The sequence below is a fragment of the Doryrhamphus excisus genome, linkage group LG16 (assembly GCF_037039965.1).
Source record: "Doryrhamphus excisus strain RoL-2023G ecotype Guam linkage group LG16, RoL_Dexc_Guam_v1.1, whole genome shotgun sequence".
NCBI lineage: Eukaryota > Metazoa > Chordata > Actinopteri > Syngnathiformes > Syngnathidae > Doryrhamphus > Doryrhamphus excisus.
This window is the reverse complement of record NC_136372.1, coordinates 14910534-14931826: the sequence shown is the minus strand read 5'-3', so window position 1 is coordinate 14931826 and position 21293 is coordinate 14910534. Positions and strand designations below refer to the sequence as shown.

Below are 21293 nucleotides of genomic sequence, written 5' to 3'. Positions count from 1 at the left end.
CCAGCACCCCCGCGACCCTCGTGAGGATAAGCGGTAGAAAATGAATGAATGTGCACTTGGGGGGGTACAAAACAGGAATAATTCTATTACATTTTCCATACAAAGTACAACAATGTGTCACACACAATTAAACTAAAATAAAGTAAAATTATTCCAACAGCATGCGCATGCTAGGTTAATTGGCGACTCCAAATTGTCCATAGGTATGAATGTGAGTGTGAATGGTTGTTTGTTTATATGTGTCTTGTGATTGGCTGGCCAACAGTCCAGGGTGTACCCCGCCCCTCGCCCTGAAGACAGCTGGGATAGGCTCCAGCACCCCCGCGACCCTCATGAGGATAAGCGGTAGAAAATGAATGAATGTCCACTGGGGGGGTAACAAAACAGGAATAATTCTATTACATTTTCCATACAAAGTACAACAAAGTGTCTCGCACACAATAAAACTAAACTAAAGTAAAATTATTCCAACAACATGCATGCTAGGTTAATTGGCGACTCCAAATTGTCCATAGGTATGAATGTCAGTGTGAATGGTTGTTTGTCTATATGTGCCCTGTGATTGGCTGGCCACCAGTCCAGGGTGTACCCCGCCTCTCGCCCGAAGACAGCTGGGATAGGCTCCAGCACCCCTGTGACCCTTGTGAGAATAAGCGGTAGAAAATGAACATTAACAAAATATCACAAAATAGTAATACTATGAGGAAAACATTTTTCCACAATAGTTATCACAATATTAGGTTGGGAAAAAATAATTATAACAAAAAACAACAAATGGAAGAAACGAGCATTTATTCATTTTCTACACTTCATTTTGGCACCTATAACAAAGCTGACATTTATTTAATTAAATATAACAGTTAGCCTATCTACATGGCTTGTTTTGCTAAATATAAAATATCAAAGTGCCCCCCCCCCCAATCCTTGATTTTACCATACGGGACCCTCTCTGAGAAAAGTTGATAAACCATAATCCTGTCCTAATTGAAATGCATCTTTAGAGCCACTAGAGGGCAGTAAAGAGTCATGGCTTTCGTCATCGCCTCTCTATTAATATAAGCCTGATGGTACCTTTTTAGTTCAGATTCCACAATCTGAAATTAATATTGGGACCTGAATGATTCATATGAATGTCTCTTTTTTATGGTATACATAGTCATAACATACATAGTCCTGTTTTTTTACCAACAGATGTATTTACATGGCATTAGACATACAAGCTCAAATGTATTGGGGTGACCAAACGGTCTGTTTTCCCGAGACCATGTCCTTGATATGATGAAAATATCCCCGGTTTCATTGTTTTTCATTAAAGTGACCATCATTAGTGGACTCTACGTCAACTTTTGGGTGGCTGCTTGAATTAGTGTTGCCAAAAAGCCAAAGAAAAAGCAAAAATATGAGCAAGTAGTTAATCTTCTGATTGTGTAAATTGTAAAATCAAGGACATCCTGCACAATAACAGTTAAAAATGCTATGTTTTGGTGACTTTATGGACCACGTTTGAACTTAGGGTCCTGTTTCGTTCTATTTTTGGAATCCTTTTCAGGGTTTTTTTTTTTTACCATCTTCCTTTAGAATTTGTCTTTTGGATATTTGGTCATACAGTTTTCTATCCATACAGAGGAAGCATAATATAAATGTATTAAAATATAATATATATAAATGGCATCTTTGAGTATCAGGTTTCAAGTATCACTTATAAGACCTTAAGATTGATGTGAAAGCATGGCCCGCGGGTGCTTTGACATGGTCACTGGAGGACAGAGGATTGAACCAGCAACAGTATCAAAGTGGTTGGACTACCCTTAGGGAATAATAGCACTACACAAGTAGAAGTACATTTACAAAGTATACATCGTAAGAGCTTACGAGCTATGTATCGAGTCAACGCTTGCATGTTTCAAAAGCCACCCCCCCACACCCCCTGCTGCCCTATTCTCGTTTGACCCAGGTTTGCACAACCAAGTCACTGTAGTACATTTCCTGTGTTTTTTTTTTCCCCCAGCATGTTTTTGAGACATTTTGTTATGTTCCCTTTTGTGATGTAAAGAACACAAACACCACCTAAGTCACACTCATAGCAATACACTCGTAAGTCTGTGAAGCCTCCTCAATGGAACACACGTAACAGAGTCCATGTGGTGAGCAGATGTTCCGGGCAATGCAAACCAGCGAGTACAAATATTGCATCATCTGCATTGTCAGTGTCTAAAAGACGTATAAAATGAACAATTATGTTCAGCATGTCACCAAACACGCATGCACCTGCACATGGATGTCTATCCAACGGTATGTTGAACGTCTAGGAATCAGCTTAGGGCCCCGCTGTGGCTTTTGTTCATGAGCGAGACACTCATAAGGAGCTTATAGCACCAACAGTCTATCATTGTTTTTAAAGCAGCGCTACCAGTCTCCTACATGACGCACGTAAAGCAAACTTTAAGACTATTTTACCGCTGGGTTCTACGGGTTATTCCGGTACTTGGACTTGGGTCTTTGGTATAATTTGTAAAGCTACACAAATACATTGCATTGCTTTGTTGTCTAATGATGTCAATGTGATGTAGCTTTACCAAATGCTGCATTTGTTTTGGTCATTATCCCATAATGCAATTTGGATCAGTAAACATTGAAGACAGAGTCAGTGAAGGGCAGACTCACATGCCTAGACAATTAGAAATGTGTGAATGAGGAAGTGTTGTTCCGAGCACAAACGGACAAGACGTGTTTGTGTGTTGAAGAGTTGGAGATACATACATGGTGTTGGAACCGACTAATGCAGTTGATGTGTTAAGGTAGAATTGAATTTATGGTAATGGTTTTATTTCATTTGAACATGCATCAGATTACAATTGAATGCATCCCATAATCAGTTCACAGTTCCACATGTCCAAAAGGAGTAGGAAGAAGCAAAGCTTATTAAATCCTACCCCTCCATCTGGTACTTTTACAATCAGTAACTGTTACATTTGTTCACTTCCTGCTTTCCATTATACAGTTTATTTTTACAATCAGTAACTGTTTCATTTGTTCACTTCCTGCTTTCCACAATACAGTTTACTTTTACAATCAGTAACTGTTTCATTTGTTCACTTCCTGCTTTCCACAATACAGTTTACTTTTACAATCAGTAACTGTTTCATTTGTTCACTTCCTGCTTTCCTTAATACAGTTTACTTTTACAATTAGTAACTGTTTCATTTGTTCACTTCCTGCTTTCCATAATGCAGTTTTTTTTTAAATAATGTACCTCGTACTGAAGTCCTACCCCTCCATCTGGTACTTTTACAATCAGTAACTTACATTTGTTCACTTCCTGCTTTCTATAATACACTTTAAGGTTTTTTTTTTGTTTTTTTTTTAATGTACCTTGTACCGAAGTATGAGGTGATATGACCATCCATGTGTACCATAGTAAGTGTCAATATAGTGATATATATAGCACATCATGACAGGTTCAAGACTCTTCATCCTTGTATTTAGCAAACATCAACTGCTTGTATTGTTTCTTGAATTGGCTCATCGTTGTGCACTGTTTGAGTTCCTTACTCAATCCATTCCATAGTTTGATTCCACATACTGAAATTAATTAAAATTAGAATTTAAAAACCAGCAGAAATGAAAAAAAAATAGTTACAATTTATAAGTAATGTGAAAACACAATGAGAGAAAAGCCAGAAATATTTAGGAAAAAATGCTTTTTCACAGTTTTTTTGTCTTGAAATGTATACTGTACAACTTAACTTAGCATTAATGATAAGCGACGCTGACTGAATGGAAGTATCCATGAGGGCTCGCATGCATGGAAGGTCAAAGTCAAGGTTTTGCAGACCGAGTATGTGATGGAGGAAAAGTGAGAGTGCCCTCCACATGCCTTGATTCAATTTGTCTGCCCAGTGTGGGCTATGCCGGGAATGCAGGGTCTGGAAGGTCAAGTTTAGGTTTGGGTGGGAGAAGGGACGAGTGGGTGAGAAGACCTCCACTCCAAAACATCATCATGTACGCTTGTATGTGTCTTTGTGTGTGTAAGCTATTGAATTGTAAGGTCATAGGATCGATTGTGTCTATTCATTTGCATAGTTGATTCACTGCAGACCCGGACTGAGACTACAATGTCCACCAGGGACATATTGGGCCTCTTTAGACTCGGCAGGGACCCACCACACATACACACACTCGTGCAAATCAAAGTTGACTTTTAGTATTCCCCTCAAGGCAGAGTGGCTTTTTGAGGTCAGTGGTGTTCCTGGAACACAGAGACCATGTCACCATTCAGAGTTCAGAGACAAGCATGACACCAGAACGACTTTTTTTGGATTTCGGGACCCCTTTGTAGATTTGGCTCAAGAAGAGCGAAGCACTTATTGACAGAATGACGTCAAGATGTTTGTACTTGTGACTACTACTATTGTGTCGAACCAAATATAAGTCAACTTTTATTCCAAGACCGTTTTTTGGGGAAAATATTTCCATTTGTGGGCTGCACGGTGGATGAGTGGTTAGCGTTCGATTCCCCCCTCGGCCATCTCTGTGTGGATTTCCGGTTTCCTCCCACATTCCAAAAACATGCTAGGTTAATTAATTAGCGACTCCAAATTGTCCATAGGTATGAATGTGAGTGTGAATGGTTGTTTGTCTATATGTGCCCTGTGATTGGCTGGCCACCAGTCCAGGGTGTACCCCGCCTCTCACCCTAAGACAGCTGGGAATTGTAATTATGACTTTATTCCCATAATATTATTACTTTATTCACATAACAGACCTTTTCACGTAACCTATTTTCCCCCAAAGGCTGCACGGTGGAGGAGTGGTTGGGGTGCAGACCACACAGCTAGGAGACCCAAGTTCGATTCCAATCTCGGCCATCTCTGTGTGGAGTTTGCATGTTTTCTCCGGGTACTCCGGTTTCCTCCCACATTCCAAAAACATGCTAGGTTAATTAGCGACTCCAAATTGTCCATAGGTATGAATGTGAGTGTGAATGGTTGTTTGTCTATATGTGCCCTGTAATCGGATGGCTACCTCTCATCCAAAGCCAGTTGGGATAGGCTCCAGCATATCCATGACCCTCGTGAGGACAATCGGTAGAAAATGAATGTCCACTTGGGGGGGCGTTCAACATTGAATCTCACACACAATAAAACTAAAATAAAGTAAAATTATTCCAACAACATGCATGCTAGGTTAATTGGCGACTCCAAATTGTCCATAGGTATGAATGTGAGTGTGAATGGTTGTTTGTCTATTGGCTGGCCACCAGTCCAGGGTGTACCCCGCCTCTCGCCGGAAGACAGCTGGGATAGGCTCCAGCACCCCCCGCAACCCTTGTGTGGAAAAATCAGTAGAAAATGAATGAATGAATGAAATACAATAAAACCTCAAAAAAGCAAAACTTATTTAAAAAAAAACAACTGAATATATTTTACAAAACTAAAGCCAAAATGTTAAAACCCTCGTGAGGATAAGCGGTAGAAAATGAATGAATGAAAGTCCCCCAAAAAGTTGTAACTGAACAAGAAAATTTTATGACAATAATGCAATATTATGAGGAAAAATAACCTCAGTTTGGTTGCATAATTTAGAAATATTCAAGAAAAAATATTAAATAAATAAATATTAAAAATGTCTAATATTATGAAAAAAAAACCCATTTACTTTACCCCAACTATTTTAAGTTTCCTCCTGTAATTATGACTTAATTCCCATATTATTACTTTATTCACATAACAGACCTTTTCACATAACCTATTTTCCCCCAATGGCTGCACGGTGATCGAGTGGTTAATGTGCAGACCTCACAGCTAGGAGACCCAAGTTCGATTCCAATCTCGCCGATGTCACTCCACCCCGATCCAGGCGAGAACCATAGACTCCAACCTGGAGATGCTGATTCTCATCCCAGCTGCTTCACACAGTAAGAGGTGAAGATTATGACCCAATGAAACCATCAAGACATGGTTCAATTCCCATGCTCATGTGCAAGGACACTGCGAGAGTATAGAGATGGTCCACAGTTCCACGGTTTATCGAAAAAGGAGCCCATTTGTGGCCCTTAAAGTCCCATTATTTCCTACAAAAAGCTAATTATTCCGCTACAATGTGCCATTTTTCTATATCCGTACCCTAAAGGTTAATCAAGACAATCACATTTGATTACAACAGCCTCCAAAAGGTGTCTTTGGTGCCATCTTCTGGCCTCAAAAAAATGCAAGTCAAGCATCCTTGTTACTTTAATGCCATTCTGGGTCAATAATGGACAGACAGCAGTCAACTAAAAACATAACATGATTCATATTGGTCATATTGTGGTTTCACCATGGATATAAGACACTTCAGTCATCTACATTATCTTCAAATGAGCATCCTCTTGTTTAATAACTTTCCTAACTTGTTTTTTTTTTTTCTTCCTATCAGGTATCATTGCCACGGGTTGCATCTCTCCTGGTTGGTGGTGTGTGTGTGTGTGTGTGTGTGTGACAAGAAGAAAAGCTCTGATTCACTTTGAGAGGTCTTGTTTGACGCCACCTGCTGGTGATACTTGTATAACTATCCAGAACCAGTTTAGAAGACAACCTGTCTTTTTCAGACTTTTATTGGGTTCATCCCAATATATCATCCCAATATCCCAATTTTTTATTGGACTGCGGTACGTTGTAGAAATAAAACAGGGAAAAAATTAGGAAAATAACAAAAAAAGGCCTAATGTAAGATGTAAATGTAATGTAAGAAAAAGCTAAAATGTCAATACTAATAACAGATATTACTGTAAATATCCAGTAATCCCTGGTTTATTGTGCTTAATTGGTACCAGACATGACCTTGATAAGTGAATTTCTACAAATTAGGACTCTTTAATTTCATAGAAATTGAGTATTTTTGTGTTTTTTCATAACAGGAGAATATAAAACCTGTTTACAATTTGTGTGTTTTAATAAGTATGTTTTTACTCATTAAGTATTTATTACAAACCTCACAGCTAGGAGACCAGGGTTCAATTCCACCCTCGGCCATCTCTGTGTGGAGTTTGCATGTTCTCCCCGTGCATGCGTGGGTTTTCTCCGGGTACTCCGGTTTCCTCCCACATTCCAAAAACATGCTAGGTTAATTAGCGACTCCAAATTGTCCATAGGTATGAATGTGAGTGTGAATGGTTGTTTGTCTATATGTGCCCTGTGATTGACTGGCCACCAGACCTCTCGCCCGAAGACAGCTGGGATAGGCTCCAGCACCCCCTGCGACCCTTGTGAGGATAAGCGGTAAAAAAATGAATGAATGTTTAATAACTTTCCCAACTTGTTTTTTTTTCCCTATCAGGTATCTGTGCCACGGTTGCATCTCTCCTGGTTGGTGGTGTGTGTGTGTGTGTGTGTGACAAGAAGAAAAGCTCTGAGTCACTTTGAGAGGACTTGTGTGGCGCCACCTTTTGGTGTTACTTGTATAACTATCCAGACCCAGTTTAGACATCAACCTGTCTTTTTCAGACTTTTATTGGGTTCATTCCAAATGGGGGATGTCCAATGTGTTTTTATTATTTGCACGTTGTAGAAATAAAACAGCGAAAAATGAGGGAAATAGCAAAAAAAAAGGCATAATTTAAGGAGAAAAAGCTAAAATGTTATGGTAATGGTAATGGTTTAATTTCATTTGAACATGCATCAGATTACAATTGAATGCATCCCATAATAAGTTCACAGTTCCACATGTCCAAAAGGAGTAGGAAGAAGCAAAGCTTATTAAATCCTACCCCTCCATCTGGTACTTTTACAATCAGTAACTGTTACATTTGTTCACTTCCTGCTTTCCATTATACAGTTTATTTTTACAATCAGTAACTGTTTCATTTGTTCACTTCCTGCTTTCCACAATACAGTTTACTTTTACAATCAGTAACTGTTTCATTTGTTCACTTCCTGCTTTCCACAATACAGTTTACTTTTACAATCAGTAACTGTTTCATTTGTTCACTTCCTGCTTTCCTTAATACAGTTTACTTTTACAATTAGTAACTGTTTCATTTGTTCACTTCCTGCTTTCCATAATGCAGTTTTTTTTAAATAATGTACCTCGTACTGAAGTCCTACCCTTCCATCTGGTACTTTTACAATCAGTAACTGTTACATTTGTTCACTTCCTGCTTTCCTTAATATAGTTTCAGTTTTTTTTGTTTTTTGAATTTTTAAATGTTGTATTTTTTTTGTCCCGTACCAAAGTGTAAAAATGTCAATACTAATAACAGATATTACTGTAAATATCCAGTAATCCCTGGTTTATTGTGCTTAATTGGTTGCAGACATGAGCAAAATAAGTGGATTTCTATAAATTAGGATTCCTTAATTTCATAGAAATTGAGTATTTTTTGAGTTTTTCAGAATAGAAAACCAATTTACAAGTTGTATGTTTTAATAAGTATATATTTTTTAAACATTATTAGAGCCCTCTAGATATAAAATAACACCCCCAAAGCCACATTTACAGTCCCATTTACCCAATATATACATGTTAGCATTGGGATAGTTCATTAAGATTGTTCCTTTTCTACTTCCTGTTTCTATATAGTACTTCCTCCTTAATGTAACATTACTGACACCTAGTGACCAGTCGGTGGTAATGAAAATACATGAAATTTCTCTAATTATGATTTATTGATTTATTGATACATTTTGAAAAACCGTGATAAAGGGACGGTGTGCGTGTACATACACACGCATGGAGGTTGCTATGATATGCTGTGATGTACTAACCAAACGCATTCCTCTGCTTATTACAGTAAATTAACAGCGTGTATTTTTTTTCCAAGTCACAAAATGCAAATCAAATGAGTGTGAATGTTTTATTAAATGTTCACAAATGTATTAAATGTGTGCTTTTTTTGCGGCAGCTTTGCACGCTAAGGGTTAAGGCTGCGCCAAGTGGTGTCCCGCCGCACATTAGCGTCTTTTCAATGAAGTTGATGTAAACTGTAAGTCAGTCTGCTGCTCTCTGTCCGCCTCTGCTCCACTCGGAGTCCACTCCTTTTTTTCCCCCCACTTCCACGCTTCGTAGTATCAGACACTTGCTAGTTTGACACCACTTTCACGACTTGAGTGCTGCTTTCACCCCCCACCCCCCAATATTTGGGATTTATTTCTTCTTCTCCGTTTCTTCTTCCGAGGGTTTCATCCGCGTCGGACTGCGCAATGTGGTGGATGCTGTTTCCACGATGGATTTGGTTTCTCCTGGGACATTTTTCCACCGTGGTGCTGTTCATGGACAGTGTGAGATGCATGCCGATGTCCGTGGCCAAAGTGGTTTACTCTCATGCGGGTCTGTGCCCCAATGAGCTCAACCCCAACCTGTGGGTGGATGCTATGAGCACCTGCATCAGAGAGTGTGAATCGGACCAGGTGGGTTCTATCTTGGAGAAATACGTTTTGCAAAGATTAGAACACCGTAGTTTCACCTGTAGTTAGCAGAGTACTAAGTATGTGAAGTAGTATGCAGGTATTTAAGTACTCAATTAAAGTACATTAAAAACGGCATGTAATAACATATTCCAAAAACACCTGTCAAAGATCCTCTATGACAGGAGCACTGTGCTGTTATTAAGAACCATTCTGCAAAAACACTCGTCAAAGATCCTCTACATGACAGGAGTGATTTTTAGGATTGTACTAAAAAAATGCTATACAAAGATTGTCTATAGTCGAGAATGCTCTGCTATTTTTAATTCCAACTGCAAAAAGGCTAGTCAAAGATCCTCTATATAACAGGGGTGCTTGGCTTATTTTTAGAATTGTACATAAAAAAAAATGCTATACAAAGATTGTCTATAGACGAGAATGCTCTGCTATTTTTAATTCCACCTGCAAAAAGGCTAGTCAAAGATCCTCTATATGACAGGAGTGCCCTGCTGTTTTATGGGGCATACCGTAAAGAAAATGTTTCTCAAAGATCCTATATTTGACATAAGCATTGCTTTTTTTGAGAACCATTCTGCAAAAAAAAACTAGTCAAAGATCCTCTATATGACAGGAGTGCTTGGCTGATTTATGGGCCATACAGTAAAGAAAATGTTTCTCAAAGATCCTCTATACATCAAGAGCGCCCTGTTGTTTTTTTAGTCAAAGATCCTCTATATGACAGGAGTACTTGGCTTATTTTTAGGATTGTACTAAAAAAATGCGATACAAAGATTGTCTATAGACGAGAATGCACTGCTATTTTTAATTCCAACTGCAAAAAGGCTAGTCAAAGATCCTCTATATGACAGGAATGCCCTGCTGTTTTTAAGGGCCATACCGTAAAGAAAATGTTTCTCAAAGATCCTCTAAGAGCGCCCTGTTGTTTTTTTAGTCAAAGATCCTCTATATGACAGTAGTACTTGACTTATTTTTAGGAATGTACTGAAAAAAATGCTATACAAAGATTGTCTATAGATGAGAATGCTCTGCTATTTTTAATTCCAACTGGAAAAAGGCTAGTCAAAGATCCTCTATATTGCAGGAGTGCCCTGCTGTTTTTATGGGCCATACCGCAAAGAAAATGTTACTCAAAGATCCTATATTTGACAGGAGCGCCCTGTTTTTAGGGGCCATACCGCAAAGAAAATGTTACTCAAAGATCCTCTATACAACAAACTCAAAGATCCTATATTTGACAGGAGTGCCTTGCTGTTTTTACGAACAAACTGCATAAGCACAAGGCAAATATATTTTATATGACGGAGCGCTCTGCCATTTTTTTCCTTGAAGATCCTCTATACAACAAGAGCGCCTTGCTGTTTTTTAGTCTAAGATCCTATATTTGACAGGAGCGCATTGCTGTTTTTAAGGACGATGCTGCAAAAAATATGACTCAAAGATCCTATATTTGACAGGAGCGCACTGCTGCTTTTAAGGACGGTGCTGCGAAAAAAAAATGACTCAAAGATCCTATATTTGACAGGCGCACTTTGCAAGAACACTCGTCAGAGATCCTTTAATAACGGGAGCGGCCTGCTGTTTTTAGGGGCCACACCGCAAAGAAAATGCTACTCAAAGATCCTCTATACAACAAAGTCAAAGATCCTATATTTGACAGGCGTGCCCTGCTGTTTTTACTGACCAACTGCATACGCACAAGGCAAATATATTTTATATGACAGAGTGCGCTGCCATTTTTTTATGTGCCGTACCGCAAAGAAAATGTTCATCAAAGATCTTCTATACAACAAGAGCGGTCTGCTGATATTTAGTTTTTAAGAACAATTCTGCAAAAACACTAGTCAAAGATCCTCTAGATAACAAGAGTGCTTGGCTGATTTTTTTAGGATTGTACTAAAAAAATGCTACACGGCAGCGCACTGCTGTTTTTAAGGACAATGCTGCAAAAAATATGACTCAAAGATCCTATATTTGACAGGAGCGCACTGCTGTTTTTAAGGACGGTGCTCCAAAAACACTAGTCATAGATCCTCTATATGACAGGAGTACTTGGCTTATTTTTAGGATTGTACTGAAAAATAAAATGCAATACAAAGATTGTCTATAAGTGAGAATACTCTGCTATTTTTAAGTCCAACTGCAGAAAGGCTAGTCAAAGATCCTTTAAATGACAGGAGTGCCCTGCCGTAAAGAAAATGTTTCTCAAAGATCCTCTATATGACAGGAGTACTTGGCTTATTTTTAGGATTATACTGAAAAAAATGCTATACAAAGATTGTCTATAGACGAGAATGCTCTGCTATTTTTAATTCCAACTGCAAAAAGGCTAGTCAAAGATCCTCTATATGACGAGAGTGCACTGCTGTTTTTATGGGCCATACCGCAAAGAAAATGTTACTCAAAGATCCTCTATACAACAAGAGTACCCTGCTGTTTTTCAATCAAAGATCGTATATTTGACAGGAGCGCACTGCTGTTTTTAAGGACGGTGCTGCAAAAAATATGACTCAAAGATCCTATATTTAACAGGAGCGCACTGCTGTTTTTAAGGACGATGCTGCAAAAAATATGACTCAAAGATCCTCCGTACCACAGGAGCACTTTGCAAGAACACTCGTCAGAGATCCTCTAATAAGAGGAGCGCCTTGCTGATTTTGATGATCTACTGCTTTATCGATATGCTCTATATGTATTGCAGAAATGTTGTTTTCTGGTCCAACCTTTAGGACTGCGAGACGTTTGAGAAGTGCTGCCCCAACGTTTGCGGCAACAAGAGCTGCGTGGCTGCGCGTTACATCGACATCAAGGGCAACAAGGGGCCCATCGGCATGCCCAAAGGGGCCACCTGCGACAAGTTCATGTGCTCCCAGCAAGGCTCCGAGTGCGACATCTGGGACGGGCAGCCCGTCTGTAAGTGCCGGGACCGCTGCGAGCGAGAACCCCACTTCACGTGCGCCTCTGACGGAATGACTTACTATAACAAATGTTACATGGACGCCGAGGCGTGCTCCAAGGGTGTCTCTATCTCTGAGGTCACCTGCAGGTAACATGTTAAGTATTTTCACTTTCACTTTCGCTTTGCAGAGGTAATCTTGTCTTTCGTCACTGATACGCCAACGGACAGGACAGGGGTGTCCAAACTCTTACCGGTGATTATTAAATAATTAAATAATTATTAAATAATAGTGATTATTATTATTACTATTTTTTTTTTGACATTTTTGCATTTTTTAAAAATGTTCCAAATATTTTTTATATCGTTTGAAAAATGAATTCCATATATCCATAATATTATAACAATTTTTAAAATTGCTTTATTTTGTTTTGTTTCTCAGTATTTTCTTTTTAATATTGCAACTTTATGCCTCAAAAAGTACATTATTTTTCCTCATCAGATTATGAGTTCATTCAACTTTTTTTCCCTAGTTATACTACATTTTTTTTTATATTTTGACTTTATTCTCATAAAATCCCAGCTTTTTTACATTTATTTTTTTATTGTACAACAATTTCAACATTGTTGAAGGAATTTTAATTATTATTATTATTATTATTACTATTTTTGACTTTTTTTTTACATTTTTGCATTTTTTAAAAATAGTTTTTTATATCGTTTGAAAAATGAATTCTACTAAATTATGACCATATTTCCATAATATTATAACAATTTTTTAAATTGCTTTATTTTGTTTTGTTTCTCAGTATTTTCTCTTTAATATTGCAACATTATGCCTCAAAAAGTACATTATTTTTCCTCATCAGATTATGAGTTCATTCAACTTTTTTTTCCCCTAGTTATACTACATTTTTTTAATATTTTGACTTTATTCTCATAAAATCCCAGCTTTTTTACATGTATTTTTTTTATTGTACAACAATTTCAACATTGTTGAAGGAATTTTAATTATTATTATTATTACTATTTTTGACTTTTTTTTACATTTTTGCATTTTTTTAAAATATTTTTTTATATCGTTTGAAAAATGAATTCTACTAAATTATGACCATATTTCCATAATATTATAACCCAATTTTTTAAATTGCTTTATTTTGTTTTGTTTCTCAGTATTTTCTCTTTAATATTGCAACATTATGCCTCAAAAAGTACATTATTTTTCCTCATCAGATTATGAGTTCATTCAACTTTTTTTTCCCAATTATCCTACTTTTTTTTTTAAATATTTTGACTTTATTCTCATAAAATCCCAGCTTTTTTACATTTATTTTTTTTTATTGTACAACAATTTCAACATTGTTGAAGGAATTTTAATTATTATTATTACTATTATTTCTATTTTTGACTTTTTTTTGACATTTTTGCATTTAAAAAAAATCCAAATATTTTTTATATTGTTTGAAAAATTTATTCTACTAAATTATGACTATATTTCCATAATATTATAACCCAATTTTTAAAATTGCTTTATTTTGTTTTGTTTCTCAGTATTTTCTCTTTAATATTGAAACTTTATGCCTCAAAAAGGACATTATTTTTGCTCATCAGATTATGAGTTCATTCTTGGAAAACTGCTACTTTTTTTTATTCCCATAAAATCCCAGAATTTTTCTTTTTGCAATTATGACTTGATTTCCATAATATTTTGAGTAATATTTTGACACGCCAAGGGACAGGACAGGGGTGTCCAAACTCTTACTAGTGAGGGCCACTTTTGTGATATCAGTGAAATAATAATAATTCATAATTTTTATTATTACTATATTTGACTTTTTTGCATTTTTTTTAATTTTCCAAATATTTTTTATAACCCAATTTTTAAAATTGCTTTATTTTTTTTGTCGGTATTTTCTCTTTAATATTGCAACTTTATGCCTCAAAAGTACATTATTTTTCTTTATCAAAGTTCATTCTTGAAAAACTGCTACTTTTTTTTTCCTTGTTACACTACATATTTTTTTTTTATGTTTTGACTTTATTCTCATAAAATCCCGGCTTTTTTACGTTTCTTTTTTTTAAATTATACAACTATTTCAACATTGTTGAAGGAATTTTTCTTTTTGATTTCCATAATATTTTTGACTTTATTCTCATATTATAAATTTTTCCACAACCTAATTTTAATATTCTGTCTTTTTTCTCGTAACATTTTGCCTTTAGTTTTGTAAAATATATTCAAATTTAAAAAAAATAAATTTTGCTTTTTTGAGGTTTTATTGTATTTCATTCATTCATTCATTTTCTACCGCTTTTTCCTCACGAGGGTTTGCGGGGGGTGCTGGAGCCCATCCCAGCTGTCTTCGGGCGAGAGGCGGGGTACACCCTGGACTGGTGGCCAGCCAATCACAGGGCACATATAGACAAACAACCATTCACACTCACATTCATACCTATGGACAATTTGGAGTCGCTAATTAACCTAGCATGTTTTTTGGAATGTGGGAGGAAACCGGAGTGTTTTTTTTTGGAGGGGAGGGCCAATATGGGCCGCAGACGGCCCCCTGTCCGCACTTTGGATACCCCTGGTGTAGTTATACATCATCATAGTCTAATTATCAGGGTCACACTGACTAACTCTCGTCCTATTCCACCTACCTACAGGTACCACCTGACCTGGCCAAACACCAGTCCAATCCCAGCGGAAACCACCCTCCATCCAACCACGGCTCTCCAAACCACCCTGCCAGCCGACATCCACCCTCCCGCCATCCACAGCGGCCCCACCCAGCAGGCCGTTTTTGTGGGCGAGACGGCCAGCTTCCTGTGCGATGTATCCGGGAAACCGCATCCGGAAGTCACTTGGGAGAAGCAACTGAAATCCAAGGACAACATCGTTATGAGACCGAATCACGTGCGGGGGAATGTGGTGGTCACCAACATCGGCCAGCTGGTCATCTACAACGCTCAGCTCCAGGACGCTGGAATCTACACGTGCACGGCCAAAAACGTGGGAGGAAGCGTCTCGTCGCATTTTCCCTTGTTGGTAATCCGAAGAGAAGATAAAGGGAAAGAAGCAGAACGGAATGACACCCATTTTCCCTTCCCTCCCGCGGAGTGCTTAAAAAGTCCGGACACGGACGACTGCGGGGACGAGAGCATGAGTTGGTACTACGAATCCAGCAGGAACAACTGCTTCACCTTCACATACAGTCAATGCAATAAGAACCGGAACCATTTCGACACCTACGACGTATGCATGCTGGCATGCGGCGGGGAGCTAGCAGCTCCATGTAGCCTACCTAGCTTCCAGGGGCCCTGCAAAGCCTACGAGCAACGCTGGGCCTACAGCAACGTTCTCAAGAAATGCCAATCTTTTGTCTACGGTGGCTGCGGCGGCAACGAGAACAACTTCGAGTCCAAAGAATCCTGCGAAAGCATGTGTCCGTTTTTGAGGAACCACAACTGCAAAGCGTGTAAACCTCGCGGGAAGATGGTGACCACTTTCTGCAAGAGCGACTTCGTCATCCTGGGACGGGTCACCGAGCTCACAGAGGAACAGGATTCGGGTCACGCTTTGGTGACGGTGGAGGAGATCCTGAAAGATGAGAAGATGGGTCTCAAGTTCTTCGGGAAAGAACCCTTGGAGGTGACTCTACTGAACATGGACTGGAATTGCCCCTGCCCGAATATCACCGTCGCAGAGAGTCCGCTCATCATCATGGGGGAGGTTCACAACGGGATGGCCGTCCTGCAGCCGGACAGCTTCGTTAGCTCGTCCAGCGCTCGGAAAATCAGGAAGCTTCGGGAAGTTGCCCACAAGAAAAGCTGTGGGTTCTTCAAAGAGTTCCCCGCCGCACAGTAGGACGACATCGCAAACAACCGTCATCGGAATGACCCTATTTTCCTTATACCATAACTTGAGCCTAGCCTAGCCTAATATTAAATTCCCAAGATGTATTTTTTCGGGAAAAAGTGCAAAATAATCTTTTATGGCGGCATCCACATGGGAACGTTTCCAGGTCAAAACGTCAAAGTTATGGTTATGGTTCTAGTTGCATATTGTTTACATACTTCCTGTTATAAGTCATAATTCCACGTCTTTAAAACGTATTTTATTGTCTCCCAGGCATCCACACAAAAGCGGGGTTCCGGGTGCCCTAATACGCAATATTCCGAAAAATGTGGGAAAATCTGGAAACAAGCAAATAGCAATTGATGACATCACCGAACCATCGCAGCAAGCAAAAAATTTCCAAATATTTTTTATATAGTTTGAAAAATTAATTATACTAAATTATGACCACATTTCCATAATATTATCAGCCAATTTTTTAAATTGCTTTATTTTGTTTTTCAGTATTTTCTCTTTAATATTGCAACTTTATGCTTCAAAAAGGACATTATTTTTCCTCATCACATTATGTTATTAATTATTAATTCTATGAAAACTTTTTTTTATTATACAACTATTTCAACATTATTGAAGGAATTTTTCTTTCTGCAATTATGACTTGATTTCCATAATATTTTGACTTTATTCTCATAACATTATAATTTTTTCCACAACCTAATTTTAATATTCTGTGTTTTTTTCTTGTAACATTTTGGCTTTAGTTTTGTAAAATATATTCAGATTTTTAAAAATAATTTTTGCTTTTTTGAGGTTTTATTGTATTTGATTCATTCATTCATTTTCTACTGCTTTTTCCTCACAAGGGTTGCGGGGGGTGCTGGAGCCTATTCCAGCTGTCTTCGGGCGAGAGGCGGGGTACACCCTGGACTGGTGGCCAGCCAATCACAGGGCACATATAGACAAACAACCATTCACACTCACATTCATACCTATTACATTCATACCTTTTTCCAGAACCTAATTTTAATATTCAGTTTTTTTTCCTTGTAACATTTTGGCTTTAGTTTTGTAAAATATATTCAGATTTTTAAAAATAATTTTTGCTTTTTTGAGGTTTTATTGTATTTATTATAGTTTTTTTTTTGGAGGGGAGGGCCAATATGGGCCGCAAATGGCCCCCTGTCCGCACGTTGGACACCCCTGGTGTAGTTGTCAACATTGTTGAAGGATACAATTTACAGACTTCCTGTTATAAGTCACAATTCCACGCCTCTAAAACGTATTTTATTGTTTCCCAGGCATCCACACGAAAGCGGCGTTCTAATATGCTATATTCCGAAATCCGAAAATCTGGAAACAAGCAAATAGCAATTGATGACATCACCGAACCATCGCGTCACATGACCAGAAGTGAGTTTTAACACACTGACATGCCGTATGTCTTCTTCTTTTACAGTTTGGTGCGTCACACGCTAACCACAATCACATGTCCGTCGTTTTCACCCAGCAATCCGTTCCCGTCGAAATGCAATTATTCATTCATTTTCTACCGCTTTTCCTCACGAGGGTCGCAGGGGTTGCTGGAGCCTATCCCAGCTGTCTTCAGGCGAGAGGCGGGGTACACCCTGGACTGGTGGCCAGCCAATCACAGGGCACATAGAGACAAACAACCATTCACACTCACATTCATACCTATGGACAATTTGGAGTCGCTAATTAACCTAGCATGCATGTTGTTGAAATAATTTTACTTTATTTTGGTTTTATTGTGTGCAAGAGGCGGGGTACACCCAGGACTGGTCACCAGCCAATCACAGGACACATAGAGACAAACAACCATTCACACTCACATTCATACCTATGGACAATTTGGAGTCGCCAATCAACCTAGCATGTTTTTGGAATGTGGGAGGAAACTGGAGTACCCGGAGAAAACCCACGCATGCACGGGGAGAACATGCAAACTCCACACAGAGATGGCCGAGGGTGGAATTGAACCCCGGTCTCCTTGCTGTGAGGTCTGCATGCTAACCTCTCGACCGCCGTGCAGCCCTAAATGCAATTATTTACTATTTAATCCCAGGAATGTTTCCATGTGGACAGGGCCTTGAAAAATAAAAAAAAAAGATAATCAAGTCTTGGAAAAAAAACAAATTTCTGCTTGACGTCCAAGTTGTTATAATTTCAAACCCATAAAGTCGATTCATTTGTCCCCGAGTCAACATCCCTCTCATAGCGGCATAAATATTGTTTAATTAACTACTGTTAAATAAAACTAAAACAAAGTAAAATTACTCACATATCATTGGAAAAAAGGGGTTTTTGCAGGTTTGTTTTCACTTTTTTTTCATAGATTTTGGGCTGAACCATAATTTCAAACCCATAAAGTTGGTTCATTTGTCCCCGAGTCAACATCCCTCTCATAGCGGCATAAATATTGTTTAATTAACTACTGTTAAATAAAACTAAAACAAAGTAAAATTACTCGCATATCATTGGAAAAAAGGGGTGTTTGCAGGTTTGTTTTCACTTTTTTTTCATAGATTTTTGGGCTGAACCATAATTTCAAACCCATAAAGTTGGTTCATTTGTCCCCGAGTCAACTTCCCTCTCATAGCGGCATAAATATTGTTTAATTACTACTGTTAAATAAAACTAAAACAAAGTAAAATTACTCACATATCATTGAAAAAAGGGGTGTTTGCAGGTTTGTTTTCACTTTTATTTCATAGATTTTGGGCTGAACCATAATTTCAAACCCATAAAGTTGGTTCATTTGTCCCCGAGTCAACATCCCTCTCATAGCGGCATAAATATTGTTTAATTAACTACTGTTAAATAAAACTAAAACAAAGTAAAATTACTCACATATCATTGGAAAAAAGGGGTGTTTGGGTTTGTTTTCACTTTTTTTCATAGATTTTTGGGCTGAACCATAATTTCAAACCCATAAAGTTGGTTCATTTGTCCCCGAGTCAACATCCCTCTCATAGCGGCATAAATATTGTTTAATTACTACTGTTAAATAAAACTAAAACAAAGTAAAATTACTCACATATCACTGGAAAAAAGGGGTTTTTGCAGGTTTGTTTTCACTTTTTTTTCATAGATTTTGGGCTGAACCATAATTTCAAACCCATAAAGTTGGTTCATTTGTCCCCGAGTCAACATCCCTCTCATAGCGGCATAAATATTGTTTAATTAACTACTGTTAAATAAAACTAAAACAAAGTAAAATTACTCACATATCATTGGAAAAAAGGGGTGTTTGCAGGTTTGTTTTCACTTTTATTTCATAGATTTTGGGCTGAACCTCAAATTGACTTTTCGGACGACGCAGGAACAATAAGATGTTTGATTCCGCTCATGTGGAATCACTTCCAATACAGGATTATCTCTATATTTATTTGTCCTTTATGTCTTACAGAGAAGTAGCTATGAATTGAAGTATACGGAGAACGAATGAATAAAGATGATTTTAGGAGATTTGTGCTGCTTGGACTGTTTTTCCCCCCTGGTAGAAGCTGATCATGTAGGCAGTTCACGTTCTGTCTGAGGTTGGTGTCTTTTCTTTTTCACACACACACACACACACACACACACACACACACACACACACACACATGAAGTGGGCCTCGTCTGGCCTTAGAATCTGAAGCGGGTCACATTCCAGCCCAGCTGTGGAGGCCTGTGGAGCTGTGTGTTGTGTTGTGTCTGGGTCTGGGGCCCTCGCATAGCACACACCCCACTGGCCATCCTTTGGCCCCGCGCGGCCCCCTTTCATGTGCAAGAGGCCGGGGGTGAATGGGGGAAGAAAGAAGAAAAGAGATGGCGGTCGACTCACTCTCACTCTTAGGCCGCATTTTGTGTTCATGATGGAGGACCTCCGAGCAAGCGGCTTTATCACGTTCGATGTCGCATTTGATTCGATAACATCCACTTTTTAGCTACTAAATGTTTACCCCCCCCTCCGCTCCCTCCTCATCTTTCTCACCCGTCTACCCACTTAGGCCCAGCCTTTGGCGAGGACCTCTGACCCCGCTAATGAAAAAGAGGCCACCGAGGAAAAAAAAAAAAAAAGCCACTTTCATTAGAGGCGCTGACAAGTGCCTCGCAGAGCGTCAACACAAACCCCTTGATGCTCCTCACATCACAGCCGGCTGCATGACTTCCTGAGCATCAAGTTCACATCAAGACCACCAGCCAGGCCCGCCCGGCCCACCCGCCCGCCAGACGGAACATAATAGTGAGCCTGACAAGTGCAAACACAGAGTGGAGGAGGAACTTGGGACGTTGGACGGTAAATTTGCAACACACTATAAACACTCATCACATATACATATACATGCCGGGCAAAAGTTTGGAGACACTTTATCATGTTATTGTATGGGGAAGTGTCCTCAAACTTTTGAAGTTGTCAACAAATAATTGTTAAATGTTAATCTTAATTTAAAATTTTAATTATAGTACTACATACATTTATTTTGCTAAAATATTATGTGTGTATTTTTAATTTTTATTTAATTAATTGATTTATTTTAGTAATTTTTATATAATTTTATTATATATTTTATAATCATATTTAATGTATTTGTTCCCATTTATTTTTAGATACATAATTGTATATTAAATATTAATAATATAAATATAAATTTAAATAATATTAATAATAATTATTATTATATATTACTTTTGTACTGGCAACAATAAAAAAGTATGGTAAAAAGTATTTATAACTGACAAATAGCTATTACTCTGTTATTATATGTGGAAAAACACTACTTTTAATTTTAATGAACATTTCTTTTCCAAATTTCTAATATATTTGGACTTTTAATTTCATTTTAAAATTGAGCTCTGTAATCCTTAACATTTTTTTTTTACAAAATGTATTTTCGACACGCAGTGAAATGTCAAAAACGCTGCGATTTGTTAAGCTGTCCACTAGAGGGCAGCAGTGTGCTTACATTAGCCGGCACTATGGCTTCTACAGTTAGACAATAGATAGTTTGTGTATAACTATTGCCTATTGTATATAACTATGACTGTTGCATGCAATGCTGGGCAAATTACTTAAAAAATATTTATTATTATTTTATATATTTTTATATATTTATATAATATTTATATATATACTTTA

The 21293-nt window shown here is 38.0% G+C and overlaps 1 protein-coding gene across 1 annotated transcript; it reads left to right on the top strand.

Annotated features, from left to right (window-relative positions):
• The first annotated feature begins 9029 nt into the window (after positions 1–9029).
• Positions 9030–16642, top strand: wfikkn2a (info WAP, follistatin/kazal, immunoglobulin, kunitz and netrin domain containing 2a). Its single transcript, XM_058049340.2, has 3 exons — positions 9030–9386; positions 12131–12447; positions 14962–16642. The coding sequence occupies exons 1-3, from the start codon at positions 9180–9182 to the stop codon at positions 16160–16162; spliced, it is 1725 nt and encodes a 574-aa protein (XP_057905323.2). The 5' UTR covers positions 9030–9179; the 3' UTR covers positions 16163–16642.
• Positions 16643–21293: the final 4651 nt, after the last annotated feature.

What these genes read in the sequence shown, in the direction of transcription:
- wfikkn2a (XM_058049340.2), top strand. Translation starts at nt 9,180, where the DNA reads ATGTGGTGGATGCTGTTTCCACGATGGATTTGGTTTCTCCTGGGACAT. An exon ending in GAGAGTGTGAATCGGACCAG is followed by an intron (nt 9,387 to 12,130) that starts GTGGGTTCTATC and finishes TCCAACCTTTAG; the next exon opens with GACTGCGAGACGTTTGAGAA. An exon ending in ATCTCTGAGGTCACCTGCAG is followed by an intron (nt 12,448 to 14,961) that starts GTAACATGTTAA and finishes ACCTACCTACAG; the next exon opens with GTACCACCTGACCTGGCCAA.